The 20,671-nt window shown below is 45.9% G+C and overlaps 2 protein-coding genes and 1 long non-coding RNA gene across 5 annotated transcripts; 1 reads left to right on the forward strand and 2 right to left on the reverse strand.

Moving 5' to 3' along the window:
• The first annotated feature begins 429 nt into the window (after positions 1–429).
• On the forward strand, positions 430–7,762 carry POU2AF3 (POU class 2 homeobox associating factor 3). The gene is made up of 5 exons (XM_065697281.1): positions 430–551; positions 2,773–2,867; positions 4,898–4,955; positions 6,513–6,739; positions 7,057–7,762. Exons 1-5 carry the CDS (start codon positions 545–547, stop codon positions 7,393–7,395), a joined length of 726 nt encoding a protein of 241 aa, XP_065553353.1. The 5' UTR covers positions 430–544; the 3' UTR covers positions 7,396–7,762.
• Positions 2,271–5,272, reverse strand: LOC136023140 (uncharacterized). The gene is made up of 2 exons (XR_010616487.1): positions 4,826–5,272; positions 2,271–2,399 (listed from the first exon to the last, which is right to left on the reverse strand). It is a non-coding gene; the product is annotated as an uncharacterized LOC136023140 (long non-coding RNA).
• A 1,717-nt stretch (positions 7,763–9,479) lies between the features above and the next one.
• NFKBID (NFKB inhibitor delta) lies at positions 9,480–20,290 on the reverse strand. 3 transcript variants are annotated; one of them, XM_065697277.1, is made up of 7 exons: positions 19,453–20,290; positions 18,893–18,979; positions 17,253–17,304; positions 16,685–16,851; positions 16,239–16,355; positions 12,629–12,793; positions 9,480–12,199 (listed from the first exon to the last, which is right to left on the reverse strand). In XM_065697277.1, exons 1-7 carry the CDS (start codon positions 19,528–19,530, stop codon positions 12,128–12,130), a joined length of 738 nt encoding a protein of 245 aa, XP_065553349.1. In that variant the 5' UTR covers positions 19,531–20,290; the 3' UTR covers positions 9,480–12,127. The 3 variants fall into 3 exon arrangements, with proteins under 3 accessions (XP_065553349.1, XP_065553348.1, XP_065553350.1); XM_065697276.1 differs by having other exon boundaries at positions 18,893–19,039; positions 19,453–20,288; XM_065697278.1 differs by lacking the exon at positions 18,893–18,979 and having other exon boundaries at positions 19,453–20,289.
• Positions 20,291–20,671: the final 381 nt, after the last annotated feature.

A 20,671-nucleotide genomic window follows, 5' to 3' on the forward strand; every position in this document is an offset into this window, starting at 1 on the left:
CCCTTGTAGAGTCCTCACTGCAGGTAGCAAATGAAATATGAGAGGGCTGGAGCCCAGCCTGTGCATCTGAGGGGAAAATACTGAGCCAGTTTTGAAGCATCTGCTTTGTTTGGGGCAAGATGGATAAAACCCTGCAAATGTCCCAAAAGCAAAGGGTGGGGAGGGCGGCCCTACCAAATCTTATTCCCCCAGACCCTCTGCTAGATGGGGATGTGCTCAGTTTCACAAAAAGATAGCCCATTTTGTGGAGCCTTTGAATATTCAAATTGAAAGTATCGCGCAATCATTGATTGTCAAATCATTGGTTTCTAGAGGTTTTAAATACTTGGCATTAGGAGAGAAAAACTCAAACTTATACCCGTAGGGATAAAACAATAATATTGTCGGGATCCACCTGTCATTGCTGCCAGGCAAGCAGGTCCTTTCGCCCCCAAATTTTAAGCCTGTCTCCTCTTGCCCCCTTCACCTGCTCTGGGGCCGGGGCCAGGGCCACCACTGCTGCTGCACCAGGCGCCCGGGGAGGTGCTGCCCACTCCTGCTCAGGATGTCCGGTAAGCCCGGCTGCGCCTCCTCCCCTATATCCCCCCGCCGCCCCGTTCTGGGGCTGTTTCGGGGCTCGCCGGGCTCACTTCGTGAGTGAGGCAATCGCCTCCCGGGCGAGGAGCACCCGGCAGGGGAGGGCGGGGAGGAGGAGGGAAGGAGGCGGCTGGGAAGCGCTGCTGCTGCCCGCCTAAGTGCCAGCCTCGGCCGGCCAAGGGGCCGCAGCCGGGAGGCAGCGGGCAGGGCTGGGGGAGCCGGGGCGCCGCTCGCCCTCCGGCAGCCATCCCCGTGGCTCCCCGGCGGGGAGGCGCTGCCGTCCCGAGCCCTGCGGCGGGGGAGGGAGCCGCGGGCCCCGCACCCTCGTCCTCCACCTCTTTGTGCCCTCCCGGGGAGCTCTGCCCCGAGCGCTCCCTGCCCCAAGCCCACCCGGACACACAGCGTGAACTTGTCGCCCTGTTCCTGATCCCCACGCTGACCCCCAGCACACCCTCACCACCCTGCTCCTAGAACCCCAGCCCCAGCTAAATCACCCTGCCCCTTCCATACACAGCCTGGCTGTGGCAGCCCTGCTCTTGATGCTTCAGCTGCGCAAGACTGCGCTGGGGCCTCAAAGGGCTGGAAAAGCAGGATCCTTGGGGCACAAAGCTCTGCCATGGGAACCAGGGGTGGGAGCTCTCTGATACCCAGCCCCTAAGTTACAGATGTGTCTTTACCTCGTCTGCTAGTTTAAGTTGCTCATAGTGTGCTACCTGTGCAGATCAGAGCTGAGGCTGTATGTAGCATGTACTCCTCTTGCAGCTGTAGCTCCCTGGATATAGGGAGGCCTGGTTTGTTAAATTCAACCCTTCCCTCCCTTCATTTCCATCTTCAGTTTGCTGAACAGAAACAAACCAGAAAAAGATGAATAATCCCCAGCTGCTGGGAGCAAAGCTCAGCAAACTCCCCTTGAGGCAGACCCAGCTCAGCCCGTCACCTTTCTGGAGGGACCTGTATGCCTGTTACAGCATGTCCTCACCCGGAATACCAAGGGGGCAGGAGGAGGAGGGCTGGCCGGACAGGAGGATGAAGCTGTAGGGAAAGGTTAACAGCAGAAGAGCATATGCAGGCAGACCCAGCACTGTCTTCTTGCTGCAGCAATAGGGGACCTGCAACCTGCTGCCTTCACTAGTGAACGGCGGACTGCAGGATGAAACAACATTGGTGTTTGGTGTCTCTTTCGGCCCCATCTCTGCCAGCCATGGCATGTTGGGGTGAGAGGATGAGACAGTTGCATATAGTCTGCAGTGCAGGAGGTGGGCACTGAAGAGCAGCCAGGATCTCTTCACCTGTCCTCCGGTCTGCCGCTTGGTGCAGCTGCCTTGGCGAGTGTGTTGTTCCACATCCCAGAGGTGGCACTGGAAGGCCAGGTTTCGCTCCGGCACTCGTTTCCTCCTGTGGGTTTGACTTTTGCTGCCTCCTTCAGGGTGTGAATGTCAGCTGCCTGCGATGTTGTTTGGTTAATATAGAGAGTAGCTTTGGGTGTTTTACCTCGAGTAGAGCAAGTGAAAGTGATTTTTCACAAGAGGAAAAATTCTTTACCATTTCCTGTACTAAAAAGCCCTCATCAGGTAGTGACTGGTGGTTGCTGATTGGGTTTGGCTGGATTAAAGGCATCCTAAATGCTTGTTTGAAATCAATGGGTGTTGTACAGAATGAGCAAAAGACAGAGATAATCTAGGCTTTGCAAGAAGTGATTCATGAAAGCAGTCATTTTATTTGGGTTTTGTTTAGACCTCTGAGTAACTGCCCACACTTTTACATTGTTTTATTCCTGGTCCTCATCTGCCAGATGAAGTGCTTCACAGATTTATTTTCAGGTCCTAAGGGAGACAAATGTGATAGGAATTTTATATGGATTCAATAAATTAAAATACCAAGCACCAGATGGAGCTTGGTATTAGTACACCTTGGGGGGGGGGGGGGGGAACAAGGCAATAGGAAAGAATAAAACATATATGATTACCGAATATAATCAATGCCATCTTTCCCAGAAATGTCTGTTTGCCACAGGCTTGAAAAGCAGGCATTGAAAAGGGCTATAAACTGTGATTACAAGTGACTTATCAATGACAAGTTAATCATGTTTGCTCTAAGTAGACTCCATGTAAAGCATGACTGAAAAAAATGCTGGATTTGCTCTAGGTTTTGAAAGTCTCCAATCTTAAGTGTTTTTTTTTCCACACATTCTTTCAGGAAAGCCCAAGGTGTATCAAGGTGTTAGAGTAAAGATTACAGTTAAGGAGTTACTGCAGCAGAGAAGAGCACGACAAGCAGCGAGCAGTGCAGCAGTAAGTAAAACTCTTGTAGTGTCTGCCTGTCTCTAAATCTTTCTCTCCAAGACGGTAATCTCTGGGCCAAGTAGAATGCCTGAGTGTAGCAGGCTGGTGAATATGGGGGAGAAGAACATTCAGCCAGAGTAAATGCAGCAGTGATCCAAACACAGTGATCATCACCTCTTTGGTGATGAGTCTTTAGTGCAGGGAGAAAGCAGAACTGGTGCTTCAGAGACATAACTCACTCTGCAACAGAAGGGCCAATATAGGCAAGTTTTGGTCCAACAGCAACTCCAGTATCATTATGCTGGATAAGCAAGGCAGGCCATGGTAACTGCCCCCCATGTAAAATATGTCCTGGTCAGGCTAAAGCAACAGCCCCGGAGTTTGTCTAGCAGAAAGGAAGAAAACAAAGCATGGGCAAAGACCCCTTAAGCAAGGCTCCATCCTGCTCCATTAGGGCTTCTTAGCATAATATTCAAGTATACTTGACTAAATTCAGGTCTCCAGTGTTTTTCAGTACCACCTTTGCAGCTCATAGCCCCATCCCTTCTAAAGGAGGGGATGGAGATCTGTGTGTGTACACACACACGTGTACACTCTCTCACTTTTCCAGTCTTTGTAGGAGTCCTCTAGCTCCAGCCACTCTTAGGGATTTGCATAAAGAGCTTGGTAAATCATTACTTCTTCCTGGTTCATGACATTACAGCTTTGGATAGCTTTCAGATTTATCTCCACCTCCTGCACCTCGTTGCAGCTGATTGCACAGAAAGCTGATCAGCCTGCAACCTGCAGGCAGGGAGGCCTGGGTGAACAGTGCACAGAACTGCTTGGCTTTAGAGATGCTGGGCTACTCCTCTCCTCCAGCCCTAACAGAAGGAGCCTCTCCATCACAGCAGATGTCACAGGCTGCATGAAACTGGCTTTTGCTCCCCATAGCGAGTTTACACAGCATTTGTTTTGCCCACACAGGAAAAAGTGGCAACGCAGGAGGTTGCCTTTGTGCTTTGCAAAAGGTATGCATTGTCTTGGAGAGGCCCCATAGGTTAGGGCTGGCAGGATTAGCTACCTCTGTGCACTGAGAAAAGCTGAACCTGGAAACTTCTGCTGCCAGTGGTATAGCTCTGTCTGCCTTGTTATGTATCTGCAGCCAAAGAGAAGAGGGATACTCCTGTGGGTACTTTCAGCCCAGAATAGCTGCTATTTAATGAATTAAATGCATGGGGATGAGCTTGGAAGTTGTTGCTAAGGAAGTGAGCCACTCAGTTTTAATAAAGGAAATGAAACGGAAATTGTATGAATTAAAACAGGGAAAAAAATCCCAACCCAGTATTTGTATTTACAGACTAAAATCCTGGCCCCAAACAACAAGCATCAAAACTCCTATCGCTTTTGTGGTGGATTTCTTTACTTCAGCAGGTTAGGTTTCTACAACAATTGATCTGTCTGCTTCACCTTCCAGCATCCCTTACAAAATGAGACTGTCCAGTTTCTCAGAGGCACGTAGCTGTGTTAGAGTGGGGAGCAGTGTCGGAGCTGGTTCTCAAATGACATCAACCCCAAACGCAGCGATCCAGTCTGGTGCCCAGCCACAGGGATACCTGCAATTGTCTTTAGTCATGTTTCAAGAGTTATCCCTACAATTTGTTAACTACTCTCAATCATATTTATCCCTACAAATTCTTTGGGATTCCTCCACTGTGGATCGTGCTCCTAGAAATTAACACATTAGTTTCAAAGGCAGCCACATCTCTACTGAATTAACAGTAATAGGGAGAGCACCCTAACAAGGTGCTCTTGATAGAGCTTTACACCAAGCTGGTGTTGTGCTCCTCCAGTGCCATTATAGGCTCAGGAAAAAATCATGTTATGCACATTAATCTTGTTCTATTAATGCTAGGGAAGTTTTCCATATTACACCCATGAGGTAAATAAGGTTCACATAAATATGTTGAAGAGAAATCCCAACTTACCTGAGCACACAAAAGAACGCTCTCCTGTGTTACGGTATCTGCAATTCCTTTTCTTCCCTTCTCTTTGGTCAGGTTTCCTGGGGCAGCAGCAGCATCCAGTTTCCAGAGTCTGTGTCTCCACCTCACCCAGGTTGGTACAAAGCCCATCCACATGTCCCTTCCCACCCCCTTCCCAATTTTTCCCACAGCCCAGAATCTTTCCAGCCCTTGGTTGAGGCAGGCACCACCAGATAACAGGCAATGCAGCCAATCAGCACCTGAATGGAGCGCACGAAATGCAGATGAGGATCCTGTGAGGCCAGCAGGGTACATATTACCCCATTCAGGAGCATGATCACATGCTCTCATTTGTGCAGTTTATTTTCCTACAGCAAGGAGCAAGGTCTCCTTCAATAAGGGATGCTCATCCCCTAGGGAATAACACTGCTGGCATCACCATCTCCAGGCTGCAGTCTGTGGGTCTGAATGGATCTAGAGGGTCAGATCGCACTGGTGCACTTTGCTGAGCTCCAGCAGTTGGCTGTTCTCACTCTCCTGGCAGCATCCATGGGAGTGAGAGGAGTGTCAGGTTTTCAGCAACACAAAGAGTTTCTTCCTCCTGTATGTGAATATCCAAGGAAAGTGGAGAGGGGTGGAGGGTATGGCAGTTTGAGCTTACAGATCCTTCAATTATTCTACAGCCAAAGCAGAGACCTAAAAGGTTGGGCAGGTGTGGATATATACATTGTAGGGACATCCATCAATACTTAGGAATCAGTTTGCTTATGCTAATAAAGAACTGTGAGACATACCACAGCTTTTTCAGGCTGGAAAGTCTCCTTCTGTTTATGTATTGTTCCTTCCTCCTCGCCACATCCAGCTAAACACTGCCACCCTGAACTTGCAAACTGTTAGGACTCTGAGTGACTCTCTACCTATGGGCAGTTCCATTGCCTTCAGGCCTGTGCCCCTCCACTTGGACAGACTTTGCTTTTAACCATATTTGAACACACTATGAAAAGGTAATCATTCTGAAAAGTCAGACAGGCTTTCATACCCCAGCAAGAGTGTTGCAGTACGTTGAGAGTCTGACCCTACGGCTTTCTAGGAACTCACTCATAACACTATGTGTATGCAATGCCACGTTATCATTGACTTGCTCCATTTTGTCTGCTCAGAGGTTTGTCTCCTGACTGCCTGTTTGGAGTATTAAAGAGCAAATTGTTCTCCTGTTACCCTCTTCTTCCTTTAGATGTAGCTACCTTGCATCTGAAGATTGGGTGAGGCAAAAGAGCAAGCCATCTGCCAAGCTGTGAAGCATAAATCACTGCATGGTAAACTTCTAGGTCTGTAAACAGCTGACATTTGAAGGGAGGCTAGAGGATCAAGTTTGAGGGAGTTTCCAGCTGGATCCCTGTCCAAAACGGCTGGAGCCAGGATTGTTTCCAGCAGTATTTATGGATTTTTGGAGCTTTCCAAAGGGACTAGATTTCCCCCCAGTTGTTTGCGTGCCTTTAAGCATCCTCCTCCTGGTGTCTGCTTCCCTAGGATATTCACCCTGAACTTGAAGGACGTTTTTCTTTGTCTAAATCCATAGGGCTACTGAACATATGAGAATACTGAAACCTGACCTGGGGCAACACCTGCCGTTTGTGAAGGCTTGATACTGAATATTATCTGCTACTGTCTGATTTACCTTCTCTCCTAGGACCTTTTGATGCAGAACCCATCTCTTCTGTTCCCAACTATTGTCCATCATGGCAGTTTTCGAATTGCCTCTCCTGTGAAGAAAGCCCTAGCTATTTGGAACAACTGGTGGATTCCTGTCTTCAGACAGATGCACCCTCAGACCCAGCCTTCAGTGGTTTCCAGACGTCCTCACACTACACTTCAGATGCCTTCCAGCCAGTCCCGCACTGCTTTAACCAGGGCCTGGTAAGTTTTGTGTCCCAGGGGAACAGAACAGGGAGGAATGTCCTTTCTACACAGATTTTCTGCAAAGGATAGCCCACTTCCTGCTAGGGGTTCTCTAACTCACAGACAAGCTCCCTATTAACACTAATGTCACAGGAACTGCCTCTTGGGTTTAAGCTTCCAAGGGCCAAACCATCTCCCCGGCTAGCCAGACCCCCTGAGAAAGGAGATAGCATTGAAATCCTGGCAGCTGTCCACATTTCCCCAGATGACACCCTGAAATATCCTGTGATTTGTTGTTTGGTTTGGTTTTTGTTTTGTTTTCTCTCAAACTCTAGGCTGCTGGATCCCCCAGTTCGGCTGATCTGTCCAGCCCGTTGAACTATAGCTGCTCTCCTCCTCAGCTATCTCCTTTCACGCCACTGACCCACAGCCCACCCTCTGCTCTGGACTGCGAGGCTTACAGCTACCCTGCGGAGGAATGGTCTTGCCATACCCCCTCTGCATACACCACCTCTGCCTGCTGCTGCACTGCCTATGGCTCCCAGCACGTGGACAACAGGGTCCCGCAGTACTTCCCCTGCCCCAGCACGGACTGCATGGACTACCTACCGCCCATGGCCATGGCTGATGACTTCTTCAGAAGGGATAGGAACTGTGACATCTGCTATAGCTAATGGGGACTGTGGTTTTACACATCCACTGTATCCAAATCAGATTAATTGCCCGTGAACTATGCAAAGCTGTGCTGCCTAACACAGTTCAGTTTATCCTTCACTACTCACATTTTCTATATCACACTGTCACTACATTAATTCTGTCTTGTATGGTCAGGGGTATTGGGGTGTTTTGTTTTGGTGGTGGTGGTTTGGGGTTCTTTTGCTACCTTACCAAACACATGTAATTAAGCCCTTTTTGATACAAATAAATAATTTGGTACATATGCTGAAGCCTATTCATTCCTCATGTACTTTTCTGCTAATGATGCAGGATCCTGACCCTGTTTCTCATAAAGGTGAGGAAGAGAGACTTTCAGCAACCCATACAGAGAGTAATTACTCAGCAGCATGAAAGCAGCTTACCTTTTCCAGAAGACAGAGTCTGCAGCAGATAGTCTATATGTATCTCAGCACCCAGCACACTATCTACAGAGAAAGCTGTACATTACCGTGCTCTGACATGGATCTGCAGTTTTGTGGCCACTGTTTCTGCTCAGACTGCCATGATGATATTCTCTAGCAATCTTGCAGAGAAGGAAAGCTGCTGTTTTCCATGAAAGCCCAGGGTTTAGCTTATGGGTCGTGTGCCAGAAAGGCCCCTCAGGCCTGCACAGGGATTGAATCCAGTGCCAAACATCTTTGGCTGCTGATCAACACCATCTTCCCTCTAAAGGCAGGGTTTCAGTGAGAAGCGGCTGTAGTTTGGCAGCCCTTTGTATAGTTTGGTCTGTTGATATCAGGTTTTCTTCACCATTCAGTGTGATCAACTGAACAGGAGCTGAATGATTTATTTTTTTAAGTAGGTAATTGGGAAAGTTATCATACCTGAGGATTCCCTGTTTCTTGCATAAACCCAGACCTTTCTAAGACTATGTCTCACCTCCTTTCAATAGCACTTCATGAGGCAGACTGCCAAGCCACCCATTTCTCAGCTGAGTACCCAGCCTGGAAAGAAAGAAGCATCTCTCTGTATTAAATCCAGCACTAATGAAAAGAAAAACAACTACAAGTTAGTAGGGAAGACAAATACATCATTGAACTAGCTGTACTGGTGAATGTACAGGTGAAAATGGTTTGTAAGCGTTCAAAAAGACAAGTGCTCATATTAACCCATCTTACAGCAAGGTTAGTAAGTATCCCAGTCTGCACAGCAGCGCCACCAAGAAACTCTGGTAAAGTGTTACAGTCTAACAATGTATCTCTCACCTCCACATCAGGCATTATCTACCAGCAGACTGTGCATTCATCAATATCTGTACAGTTATCAGTGGGCACACTGCATCTCAAAGAGGACTGCTTTGCACTTCGTGGTGTGCAGTGGAGAAGTGCTCATCATTGATGGCTGCTGTTCAGGCATGACCACTTCAGAATGGCAGTGTGAGCATGAGCACTACAAACCAGCCTACATCCCATTCTTATTCCCACTCCTTGGATGTCGCATGACCCAGGCAAAAAAACCCACTCCTCCCAGTGGGGCAAGCTGGAGGGCTGGGCTGGCCTCACCACTGAGCTTCCACACTCACAACAGCTTCCATTAAGTAGCACTATCCTCCATCCCTTGCCACCTCTTCCTATTTTTCTGCTGCTCTTCCTCCAGTTGTTTGCAATCCCCTTGCCAGGGACTGGAAACATGTTTTAGACACTGATCTCCAGCTCTGTGTCAATAGCTCCAGGTGACACAAGCAGTGCAAGTAAAAGCTTGCTGACTGTTGACATAACGATGTCTTGTTGACTTAAGAAAGGAAATAAAGCCTTCAAAAACAACAGAGAAGGGCTGTTCAAAGGTTGATTGTGCATTTTCTGGTTATGAGGAACATTTTCTCTCCCCACCTCCTTTGTCCCCCCAAAAAAGGAGGGGGAGTTAAAGGAAAGTAGTTGGGTCACATCTCCAACAGAGTTGGCACAGCACTACCGAAACATTGGCATTTCGTGAGTCCCTGCCAGCTGAAGTTCTGCCAGCCTGTATAAACACATGTTTACACAAAAGTGAGGATCACCCCGTTCTTACAAAAGCCATGAATAACTCCAGAAGTAACCCACAGTTACAGAGAACATTAAAGATTCTTATTTTCAGCTTCTTTTCCAATTGCACAGAGTATTTGATCAAAAAGATTTGCTTGCCAACTGACTGGTGACTTTTCTATGGTGCCACTTAAGAACATTTGTTTGGTGATAACAAGCTTTTGTTATTAGCCATTTATCCAAAGCCACAGATAGGAAGAGATAAACTGTGCAAATAAAGGGGTATCACACGCTGCCAGTACTGCTAAAGCTATAAAAGCTACAGTTCCCCTGAAAGAGTCATCAAAAACTGAGGGGTTAACTGTGAACTAAGATACTGCTCAAATCAATGAAATTCAAGCCAGCACAGAAGTCTTAACATTCAGGCCACCTTTGAGCTTTAAAAGAGATTTTCTTTACACACAGGCCAGGAACTGCTTGGCTTGACAGGGAAAGGTGCTTTATATGCATGGAGAAGCGGCGGCCTCCAACTGTCTCGTGGATCCAGGCCAAAGACAATATGAACATTGTTCACTGTTGATTGTGGTTGGCTTCAGAGCAGGCCTCTAACGCATGAGCTTTGGGAAGCTGAACACAGATGTGCCTGTAGAGAGAACAAATCCTTCCTGGGTCGGTCATGGGTTCTTCCGTCTGCAAATCTCATCTGTCAACTCTGAGTAACAGGCTGCCAAGGTGATGCTTTGAATGAAGCCACATCCATTCCTCCCCAGACCAATATTTTCCCTCAAGCCCTGGAGATGGTGATGTTTGCAGACTACAAGTCACTGATGGTGTTGCTCTGCATTAAACATCCAACAGCAGGCAAATACAAAACTGAAGAGGTAAGCCACTCTAGTAAACAGCTCATGTATTTTTCTCACTTGCTGCAAAAGGATTTCTGCCATCTCATAGACATTTCTAAATGGCAAAGAAGCTTTTTACATTTTCCCTAGTGCATCACATGCCACATGCTAGTCACAATGCTACAGTTTTATTGCTAGCAAGTCCAAGAAATGGCTGTTTCATTGATCATTTTGTCTTGACACACAGCACTAACTCACTGACGCAGTTATCACTCACTTCAGGGCTTGCTGTAACATCCCTTCAAAGTAATAAAGAACATGCTTTTGCTGGCCTATGCCCAGATACATGCAAATTTATGCAAACACATGCAAATACAAGTCTGCTTTTTATTGTCAGCGGATGTTGGCAGGTTTGTAAATATGATGTAGTGAGAAGCAATAGCGAAACAGCAGAGATGAGTCTGTGAAAGCTGAGATCTCTGTATTTCTTAAGAACTTTTGTTCAAGTCTGCTAAACAGTTGTTTAAACAGTCCAGGTCTGGGAGTCTGACAAGTGCTTTAGAAAACCCTCGTCTGAGTTAGTCAGTGGGGGGATAAAGGAGGTTACAGCAGTGATTTCAGACATCTGCCCTTCATCTTGTTGTTTGGTCCTGTTAGAAATAATATCTTGTGCAACACTGAGAAATCAGTGAACTCTAATTCAGAATGTGTACTGAAGACGAGACATCCTCTCTGAAGGGGTTGTCAAAACATGGTCTTCTCTTCCATCAGGCATCTATCTTCAATCCTATTGACCCAGCAGACATTGTTGCCAGTTGATTGCACAGCAATTCACAAATCATTTCACAGAAAGGATAAGAAGAATCTATTAAAACGCCTCCTTAGATAATAATGGGAATAGAGAAGCACTTACACATTGCACTCTGACCCTGCTGTGTTTATGCACACACAGCTCAAAGATTTTCTGCCCTGTCCATGCCTAAAAGCTGTTGAAGACCCAAAGGAAGCCTTAGTCTCCTATACCAGCATTAGCTCAGGTGAGGTTTCAGCTCCTCACCCTGAAGTGCTTCCAGAGCTGCTATTTGCCATCAGAGCTGGAAACTTGGATTGGATCAGATGACTCAAAGAGGAATCCCTTCACTGGGAAGCACTCAGGAGCCACACAAAACTGTACTGCTGAGAACCTGCCCCACTGAGAACCTTCCACATGTAGTTGCACTTAAGTGGGGTGGCAATGGACAGATGCTTCAGCTTTCTTCCACAAAGTGCTAAGAAATGGGATAGTAGCAGCTTGCAGAAACCCTCTCTTGGAGCTCTTGAGTTCAAATGTCCATTCACTCAAGTAAAATACAGCCATGGATGGCTCCTCAAGCTGACATGACCTCTTCCATCCAGTCTTTTCCTCCCACTCAGGTTCCAGCATCCCCAGGCTAGCAGGCACAGTGAAGGTAATTGCACATCAAAAAGGCTTCAACATTTCAACCAGTACCTCTGCTACAGAACCTACCAAGAGGCACAGGTTGACCATGTCTGAGAGCAGTATTTCTCAACCTTTTATAACCAAACTACTGGCTTGTGTTCCTTCACCACTATGGGTTTCAGTTGCCACCAAATCAAGTACAGGTTGGTTATTTATGTAACAACCATTTGCTTTGCTTGCCTCTTTGCTTGCAAGCAATGCTTGAGGTTTATTAGTATTCTGTTAACAAAATGAAGTTTTCAGACATTTGAAAGCTCATCTTCTGATATGTTACTCATGGTCCATAGGTTGAGAAACACTGCCATCCCACCCTGATTTAAAGACGCTAGGAGCAGGGATGTTTTGATTTTCCTAAGAGTGCAATCAGCAAGCTGAGGTTGAAGCCATTCCAGAAGCTGCAGGCAACCTAGGATCTGGCACTTTGGTGACAGGAAATGAATGCAGATGCAACTTTCCCTTTCTTCAGCAAATGCCTAACCTGCCAAAAAAATGTAGAAGTTCATAACGTACCCTCTGAAACTGCATGCAGACACCCCAGTGCATACATATACGTACTTACATGAATTTATATGTGCGACTAAATACACATATAACCACATCAGAGACTGCAATGAGCTCCAGGAGCCTTTTCATACCTATAGGCATGAAATCCAATCATACCTTGAGCTTTGCTACCACTGTGGAAGAACTACCCATTGACACCTCCCGGGATGTATTTGGACTGCCAGCTAATGCCTGCTTTGTGCTCCTCGATTACAGAGTTCCTGCAGTGGGGAACCCCCAAGCCTACACCATGCAACATCAGACCCATGTCATGACTTGTCCTTGCTGCTCCCCTAGTAAGGACAAACAGCTGTGGTGTGCACAGATGTGTTTGGAAGAAGCAGCAGCAATGTGGATTATGTACCTGATCTCCAGCTTTTCCAGAAGGAGCCATGTGGATTGGCTGATCATTGTCTAAATTTCGGATGCTTGGGTCTGCCCCGTGGTCAAGAAGCAACTGGACAATTTCTTTCTGGTTCCTGTCATGAGGCAATGCGGCTGCCATATGCAGAGCTGTGTTGCCATGGGCCTAATGTAAGAGAAGAGAAAGAAAAACAAGAGGGGGGAGGGGGTGGGGGTAAGGAAAAAGCTGTGCCACCTACTCAGAATTGTCCTAGAAATGAAGACTTGTGGGACGAGAGGTGAAGAAGCCTCACATTACTTACTGGGAAGTGAGAGAGTGTCCCTGCTCTGTGTCTCCCATGCACAGCTGCTTGTGCATGAGATTTGTGGATTTAGATTTTTGTCTCTCATACAGCACTACAAACTGGGGGCCTTTGATGCTTTGGCTACAGCTAACAAATAGACCTGTATCATGCATATTTATCCAGGAGAACAATAGGAAGCATTTCACTGGGAAGCATTTCAGTCAGTCAAAGTGACACAAACCACATTATTCAGTGTTACCCATCACACATGTGCTATGCAAGGATTTACAACAGCAGACCCATTTGTGCTTCACACAGCTCCACTACTTTTTACAATTGTTCTCAAGTGCCAGAAAGTTGCAAAGAGACCTTGACACAAGTGAAAGCCAGTCCCAATAGTGTATAGGTTATACACAGGGCCCAGACTGATCTCTTGGATACAAGGCATCTTTGACTGTGCAAGGTCACCAAACTCACGACATTAAAAAGTGCTGCTTTGAAGGGCACCAGGCCACCCCGGTAGTCCAGCAGCCCATGTCCCTCATTGACTTTGGACATGGACCAAACAGGGGTGTAGGTGGTTTGGCTCTGCAGCAGGCAAAATAAATCATGCTGGGCTCCAAACTTTCTCCTAGTTCCTTCTAGCACTCCAGACAAAAACCTGAGTTTTCGGGAACAGGATTTGCACAGAAACAAAGGACAAAATTTGTCGTGCAGCCACAAGAGGGCGCAGGACGGAGGATGCAGGGATTTGCTGCAGAGAAGCTTCGTTATCACCAGACCGTGTAGAAATCTGTGCCCTTGCCTAGTCAGGTATGACTGGTAACGGTTTTAAATGAGAAAGACCTAATAAGCAAATGCATAAGACAAGGTATTTTTAGTCTGCAAGAAGTCTCATTTAGGCAGCTGTATACTTTTTTCCTCTCAGAAACAATCATACACTTGTCATGAGCATGGAATGGTTGGGCACCAATTGCAATGTGTATTGCTATTCCAGTTGTTAAAGGAATACATATGATTTTCAGGCCCTACTTACCACTGAGACATAAGGAACACTGAAGCACAAAACAAAATAGCAAAATCTTAGCAGTCGTTCTCAAACAAGGCATTTTTTTACAAGCCCTGAACAAGCAGATCCTTGTCAATTTTATCATCCCATAGAGTTAAGGGATGGTTACAAGCTCTTTATAGGACTTCTTGTTAAAATGGACACATCTGCATTTGTTTGCCTCATCTTTGTGGCAGGAGTACTTGATAGCTTCCAAATCCAGGCATGGGGCTAAGAAAACAAAGCAGTCTGGCAATGTCTTGACTTTTATAGGGCTTATGTGAGACAATGGTCCAGAGCATCAGTATATGGGCTCTAGGAATCTTTCATGGTAAAAATACCTCAAAGGCCTCGATGCTTTTCTTGTTGTGAAATCCGCAAGGAAATGGATTTGGAATGAGACACCACATCAAGCAGTGGGTGAACCCAGGGAAACCAGAACATGACCTCCAGCATCCCTGTTTTCTTGTCATCTTTGTATTTGGAAGAGCTAAAAAGTCTGGATGGGCATCAGACAACCTTGCCATCGTATTTCTCCCTGTCCCAGACAGCTCACCAAGACTGAAGACTTTAAGTGATCTTATCACAGTAGGAAGCTCTCACATGATTGTGATCAGAAGACAACAGCACACTCCCATGGACAAGCTAGCACCTGCCTAATGGCTCTTAAAAGATACAGAAAGAATGTAGTGAAAAGGCAGCGTAAGGGCCTTCACTGTACAGAAAAAGAGAAACCCAGTGTTATTACCCACAAACACAGAGAAAACACGTTTCCTCCAATCCAGCAGAAATCTGTAGGGGAAAAAATTGTGACACTGTCCAGTACCTGCTTCCCAAGTGAGCAACTGAGTTGACAGAAAACATTAAATCCCTTTCTGATGAATACAAGCATGTGGATGCTCTATGGAGTGCAAGCAAGACTAAGAGACTGAAGCTGTTGAAATGAAAAGCTAACACTCTGACCCTCTCAAAACAGGGATCCTTAGCCGTGTCCTCCCCTCTGTCCCTTCCTGCTTAACGGTATCCTTCTGCAGAAGCACCCAGAATCATCTACTTACTCCTGCTGAGAGGGGTCAGCTAGTCAAGAGGAGAAGCTCAGGCAGATTGTACAGAGCTATGTCTCAGCTAAGGCACAAGAATGTCAGGATTTTTGCTTAGGAGGATGGGTGAAGCTGATACAGCTGCAAGATAGTGTCAACTGCTCGGTATCTGCTCAGAGGTGAAGTATGGGGCAGCAAGGGGATGGGTGACAACAGCAGCACTGGGAAGGTTTTTAGCTTGCTTTAACTGGGAATGGCTGCGCCTCTAGAAACACTGCACTGAGGAGCCAATGTTAGTAAAGCTTCAGCTCAATAATCAGCACTGGACAGAGTGCCTAAAACAGGGTCTCAAGCCCCTACAGTTAGATCTACTTGCCACAGCGCTTAGGCTTCTGCATACTTGGCAAGAATGCTTGCTTGTTTCCAAGACCAGGTTTCCCCGTGCTTCACCTGCATGGCAACGTCAGCCACTTTTTCCCTGCCCATAGCATGTGTCTTCTGTTACTGCTCCTGGCAGCTGTTAGGGCTTGGGGGGCCCTGTGAATGTTTTGGTTCTCCAGGCTCAAACTTGCAGGCAGCCATCATAATAATCAGTTCGCATCCAGGCACAAACAGAGCCAGAAGACTAACAAATAACATTTAAGGCAGAAAGAGCCACCATGTCCCTTAACTGAAATAGGAGCTTTGTCCTTCCTGTGAATGGCATGCTTGACAGGAGAGATTACTTGTTACATGGCTGCCCTAAACTGCTGTCATTCAGTATTACGTTGCTGCCAACACCAAAGCATTGCATCATTGCAGATCTGTTTTCTCAGTCTTCAGCCTAATGTGATAAAGTTCATGTTCCTCCTCAAGTAACCACTTCCCACATTTTTCCTTTTCCCTGGTTATCTCGGTCTTGCACTGTAAGCTTCTGCCTCCTGGGAGAGGGATCTGCACACAACTCCCAGTTCAAGCAAGGTGCTGCTCTCCAGGTGAAATGTTTCTTTACTGGAAAATGCAGTTTCAGGTTAAAAAAAGAACTTTTTAAAAAAAGCTCAGATTCACAAACTGTTGCTCTTTCCATCCAGAAAAAAACATCTGTGGAAAGAGAACAACAGATCTCCTAATGCCTCTCTGCTGCATAATGCTCTCTGTCTGCATCAGCCTTGCATCACAGCACAGCTCTCGCACTGCTCTCAGCATCTCCTCTGCCCGTGGATGTGCACACAAATCCTGTCCACACATGGCCTGACTCACCTTGTTGTTGACAAAGTCCTTGGACTTGAAAGCGTTCAACTCCAAGAAGTATCTGAGCAGCGAGAGGTTCCCATCCTGCACTGTGTAATGAAGAACTGTCTTGTTGCTTTTGATATCCTATATAAAAACAGAAAACAACAATGAAAAGTTCTGCAGAGCAGCTTGAAGATATTACACGAATCAGAGAAATGCCCAGGCAAGCTCCGCAGCTCACATGGAGCACCTTCTTCACTTCAGTGGCCCTCAAACTGTCCAGTTTCTGCTTCAAGCTGCAATAGAGCAACTCCAAAAGGCAGCAACTAACTCTGCAACCAGTCACTTCAAAGTGGAACAGGCTTGGTCGTGCAGTCAGCAGTTAATTCCTTCTCCAGTTCTACAGTTTGAGCATAGCACAAAGCGGGAGTTCCCACACAAAGAAACAGGATATAATTGAGCTGATTCCTTACCCTGCTGTAGATGGAGGCTCCTGTTTGCACTAGGAGCTGGATACAGGACTCCAGCTCTTCACTCTGGTGCTGAAGCATTTTCTGCTGTTCCTCAGGCAGCATCTGGCAACCCTGCTCTCGGAGCAGGGAATTGTGGGCCAGAACAGCACAGTGGAGTGGAGTATGCCCTGGAAAATCAAGTATGGGAGACGATAAGAATGGTCCCAGTGACACTGCTGATGTACAGAGAGGAAGAGAAAGCTGGTTGGGAAACGTACGCATCTCTGCACATCTGTTGCTAAAGTACAAGCCCTTCTCTGGTTTAAAAGGCGCATATTGGCTGTATAGACACTTTCTGGGGCTCTTCACTGTGTGCTCAGTTCCAATTGTGCATTGAATCACCGCTGAATCATCAGCACCATTGATTTCTGTGGTACTTGAGCACACAGCAAAACCTTACCCAGTCAGTTTCTGAGGCCACTCTGGCCTCCTAGCACACCACCAACTACAACTGAGCATCAGTCAACAAAATAGCCAGTGTTTATTTTTATTTAATACTATCATAAAATATTTGTGCAAAGGGTTTTACCTTCAAAATCCTTCATTTCTAAATCAAGAGGGAAACCTATTGACAGTATAACCTAGAAGCAAGAGAGAATTGGAAAATTTTAGTTCAGCAGAATATTGTCCAAGCCAAAATCAGTCAAAATGAACAAAATATAAACCCAAAAAGTCAGATAACTATCATTTATCTACAAACTAAGTCCTTATTTGACACTAGATTTCAGTGCTTTGAATCTGCTTCCTAACAGGAACATTCAGGGTTACACAAGATGCTCATGGTGCCTAGTTTCCTAAACCCCACCTAAGCATAGCATCCCATCAAATTCTCAGCTCAGAACAATAAAATCAAGTCACTGCCCCAGCTTAAAAGTGCTTTCACCCTGTATTAAGCAAAGGCGCCAATAACACCAATTCATATTTATTCTGAGTCATTCTTGACACAGATAAATGAAAAACTCTCCTTGACATGTACAGCCAATCTTTTAGATACGGGAGTTCACTGATTTTGGAAATTACCAGACTGAATTTATTTACCTTTTCTTTTTAATGTGCAGCAGATGAGCAGAAGTGTGACAGGTTAAAACCACAGCTTGCTGCAATGGCTGCAGCAATGATGATGCAAAACATTTAAATGTCATGAAATAGTGGTCTAAAGGTGAGCATTGCCTGGATTTAGAAGAGAGTAAAATTTTTAACTCTCTAACTTAAGAAAATAATAGCTTAGATGTGAGACAGCCAAGTAGCTCCTTCCTTGCATATATTATTACAGATGACGCACGTTTTAGTCTTGATTAAGTAAAGTTGCTCACATTATAGCATCTTGGCTGAGAATTTTTGCAGTGCAGTGACTCATCCAGAACCTTGTGGAGTCAGACAAGGCACAGGACAGAATCCTTCTACTGAAAGATTACCCAGAACGGTTAGGGCTTGTGCTCCCTTCTCATAACAATAATATAGTATATACAGATCAAATATTGACAAGTAGTTCTGAGCTGCCTGATGATTAGAGATTAGATGCTTAATCCACTAGGAAAAAACCCAATTAAATAAACAAACAAACCATAAAGCATTCCATGGCTTTGACCACACCGAGGAGCAAGCCTGTGTGCATTTTCCTTTCCCATGTAAGGAAAAAAGCCACAAACAAAGCACAAACTACCACAGGGCACTCTGGGAGCTCTTTTTGGAATCATCTGGATGTAAAGCACTCCCTCCACTGTATGAAACACCTGTTTTCCAAAGAAGTCCCAATGTTATACATTAACTGCCTGCTCGTGACTTAACCCAGCGTATGCACGAGGCAGGGCTAATGAATACTGCAGATGGACTGCCAGGTACTGTCAGGTACCCCCTGACACTTCCACTCACACATCCTCAGAGGACCCATGAGCAGATGCAGACCTATGATCTGCAGAATTTATATGCCCCCCCAGATACACTAAAGCCATTTCCTATGTAACAGGAGGCTGATTTAGCTGCAAGTATAGTCTTGAAACAGGAATAACCTGGGAAGTCAATTCCTAACACAATGGAAAAGGAGACTTTGGTCAGCCTTCATTGCTTACTCACATCTTGCCTTCTGATGAAATTATTGAAAGACATCAATATTGAGACTTTGTTGTAGGTTTATGTTGCTAGCAATTAAAGCATAAAAGCTTTTCCTACCTGAAGAACTTGGGCATAGCCATATGTTGCAGCAAGATGTAAAGCTGACTGCCCTTTGTTGTCTACAGCATTGACATCTGCTCCTGCCTGGATTAAATCATAGACAATAGCTGGCTGCCTGGCAGTGACAGCCACCAGCAGAGGAGTCTGGAAAAAGTAGCACAGCAGATAAAATGTGAGTCTAGAAGCAGATGCTATCATGGAACAAGGAAAAGGGAAAGGCAGTCTGGGCTAAATGGTATCTAGAAATGCAGCAACTGTGGTGCGTGAACCAAAGACAAATTTTGAATCCCACATATTAGGACCCACAGTGTCATGAGTTGAGGGGTATTTTCCAGGTCTCTAGAGTGTTCTTTGGCCATAATATGGATGACAACCCAAGTTCAGCATTTTTGGAACACCATTTGAAGGCACCGAAGCAAGTATTATCAGTGCCCACAGCTTCCCTTGCAGTAACACAGAGACAGCTAGATTTTTCAGAGCATCAGTTGCTCTCAGTCATGCAAAGCCCATGCCCATCCCAAACACGGCTGTTTGCAGGAGAAAGTGTTCCATATTACCTTTCCTCTGTGCTCCTTGACATCAAGTCTTCGCAGCAATTTCATGCGCTCTGCGGCTGCCAATGTATACGCCCTCATACCTTTAGCTGCATAAATATGTAGAATTCTAAGATAGTAAATAAAGACACCGATCACTGCTTGGTCATGAACAACCCTGGGAGCAAACAGTTTTTCAGAGTAGCATAGCTACTTTTGGGGTTTTATACCCACTGTTCCACAAAACCATACTATAAGCCCCAAAGGTCTTGATCTTGACAGTACCCGTTCCCATGCAAAAGGCTTCCTACCTCAAAATAACTGCAGTGTTCAAGAGCCCACAGCACTCCTGAGCTTTGTCATGCTCTCTCCTTTCCACTTCAGCACTTTCTTTCAGGTGAGATTTGCTGTTGTATTGGGAGGTATCCACGTCCTCCACAAAGCCTAGGGTTGGGGCCCAGTGTACCATATTGTACGTATGTATGTATTGCTTATTGGGATGATACAGCCTTGTATGCACTGGTGATAGTTTACCATCTAGCGTAGCAAATAGCTTCTTCTAAGTGGTTTATTTGTAAACAGCCTGTTAAGCTCTCCTTCTTTATCAAAACTACTGGAAAGAGGGACCCAGTCCTTATCATGTGCATAAGACAACGAATTGTCACTACCCATGGCAGTTAACGGGCTTGCTGCTGACATGGCCCTTAGTGATGGGAAACACACTTCACTGCTTCACTTTGATTGTCTGGCTCTATGGCTGGAGCTGGAGAGAATTACACATGGCCATTTGACACTTCCATTCCCCCAGGTCCTAATTGCATGAACAGGCAATTCCCACCTTACAGGCAGTTGTGCCAGTCCCTGGGTTTGTTTCACTCCAGCAACGTTTGATACTCTTCAGTCAGAAAGTGGTAGGGCAGTTGTTCCTTTCCTCAGGCTATTTTGGACTCCAGAGTCACGCCTTGCAATTTCAGGGAGTAGAAATGCAACTTTATGGCTAGTCTGATTTTCAGTCAAGCTGACCATTCGCTGTGGCTGCACACCCAAACATTCCCAGATATGCTAATAGAGGATAATAGTGATTGAAATAACGTCTGAACTGAAGGAATGCTTCTCTGAGTAAAGATCACCTGAGTAAAGAGTGCTCCAGGCCATGTTTGGATCATGGATCTCCTACTTCATCTGCCTTAATGTGCAAAATTAACAGAAAGTCTAACAGCTAATCAGTGATTCCAGCCTCTAC

The sequence above is a fragment of the Lathamus discolor genome, chromosome 17 (genome assembly GCF_037157495.1).
Source record: "Lathamus discolor isolate bLatDis1 chromosome 17, bLatDis1.hap1, whole genome shotgun sequence".
In the NCBI taxonomy this organism is placed as follows: domain Eukaryota; kingdom Metazoa; phylum Chordata; class Aves; order Psittaciformes; family Psittacidae; genus Lathamus; species Lathamus discolor.

Coding starts and splice junctions, on each gene's coding strand:
- POU2AF3 (XM_065697281.1), top strand. Junction 2,868..4,897: donor AAGCAGCGAGCAGTGCAGCA/GTAAGTAAAACT, acceptor CTCTTTGGTCAG/GTTTCCTGGGGCAGCAGCAG. Junction 4,956..6,512: donor TGTGTCTCCACCTCACCCAG/GTTGGTACAAAG, acceptor CTTCTCTCCTAG/GACCTTTTGATGCAGAACCC.
- NFKBID (XM_065697276.1), bottom strand. CDS start 19,530: ATGAGGGCGTATACATTGGCAGCCGCAGAGCGCATGAAATTGCTGCGA. Junction 16,852..17,252: donor AGAAATGAAGGATTTTGAAG/GTAAAACCCTTT, acceptor TTGATTTTCCAG/GGCATACTCCACTCCACTGT. Junction 12,200..12,628: donor CTGGAAAAGCTGGAGATCAG/GTACATAATCCA, acceptor TTTTTTTGGCAG/GTTAGGCATTTGCTGAAGAA.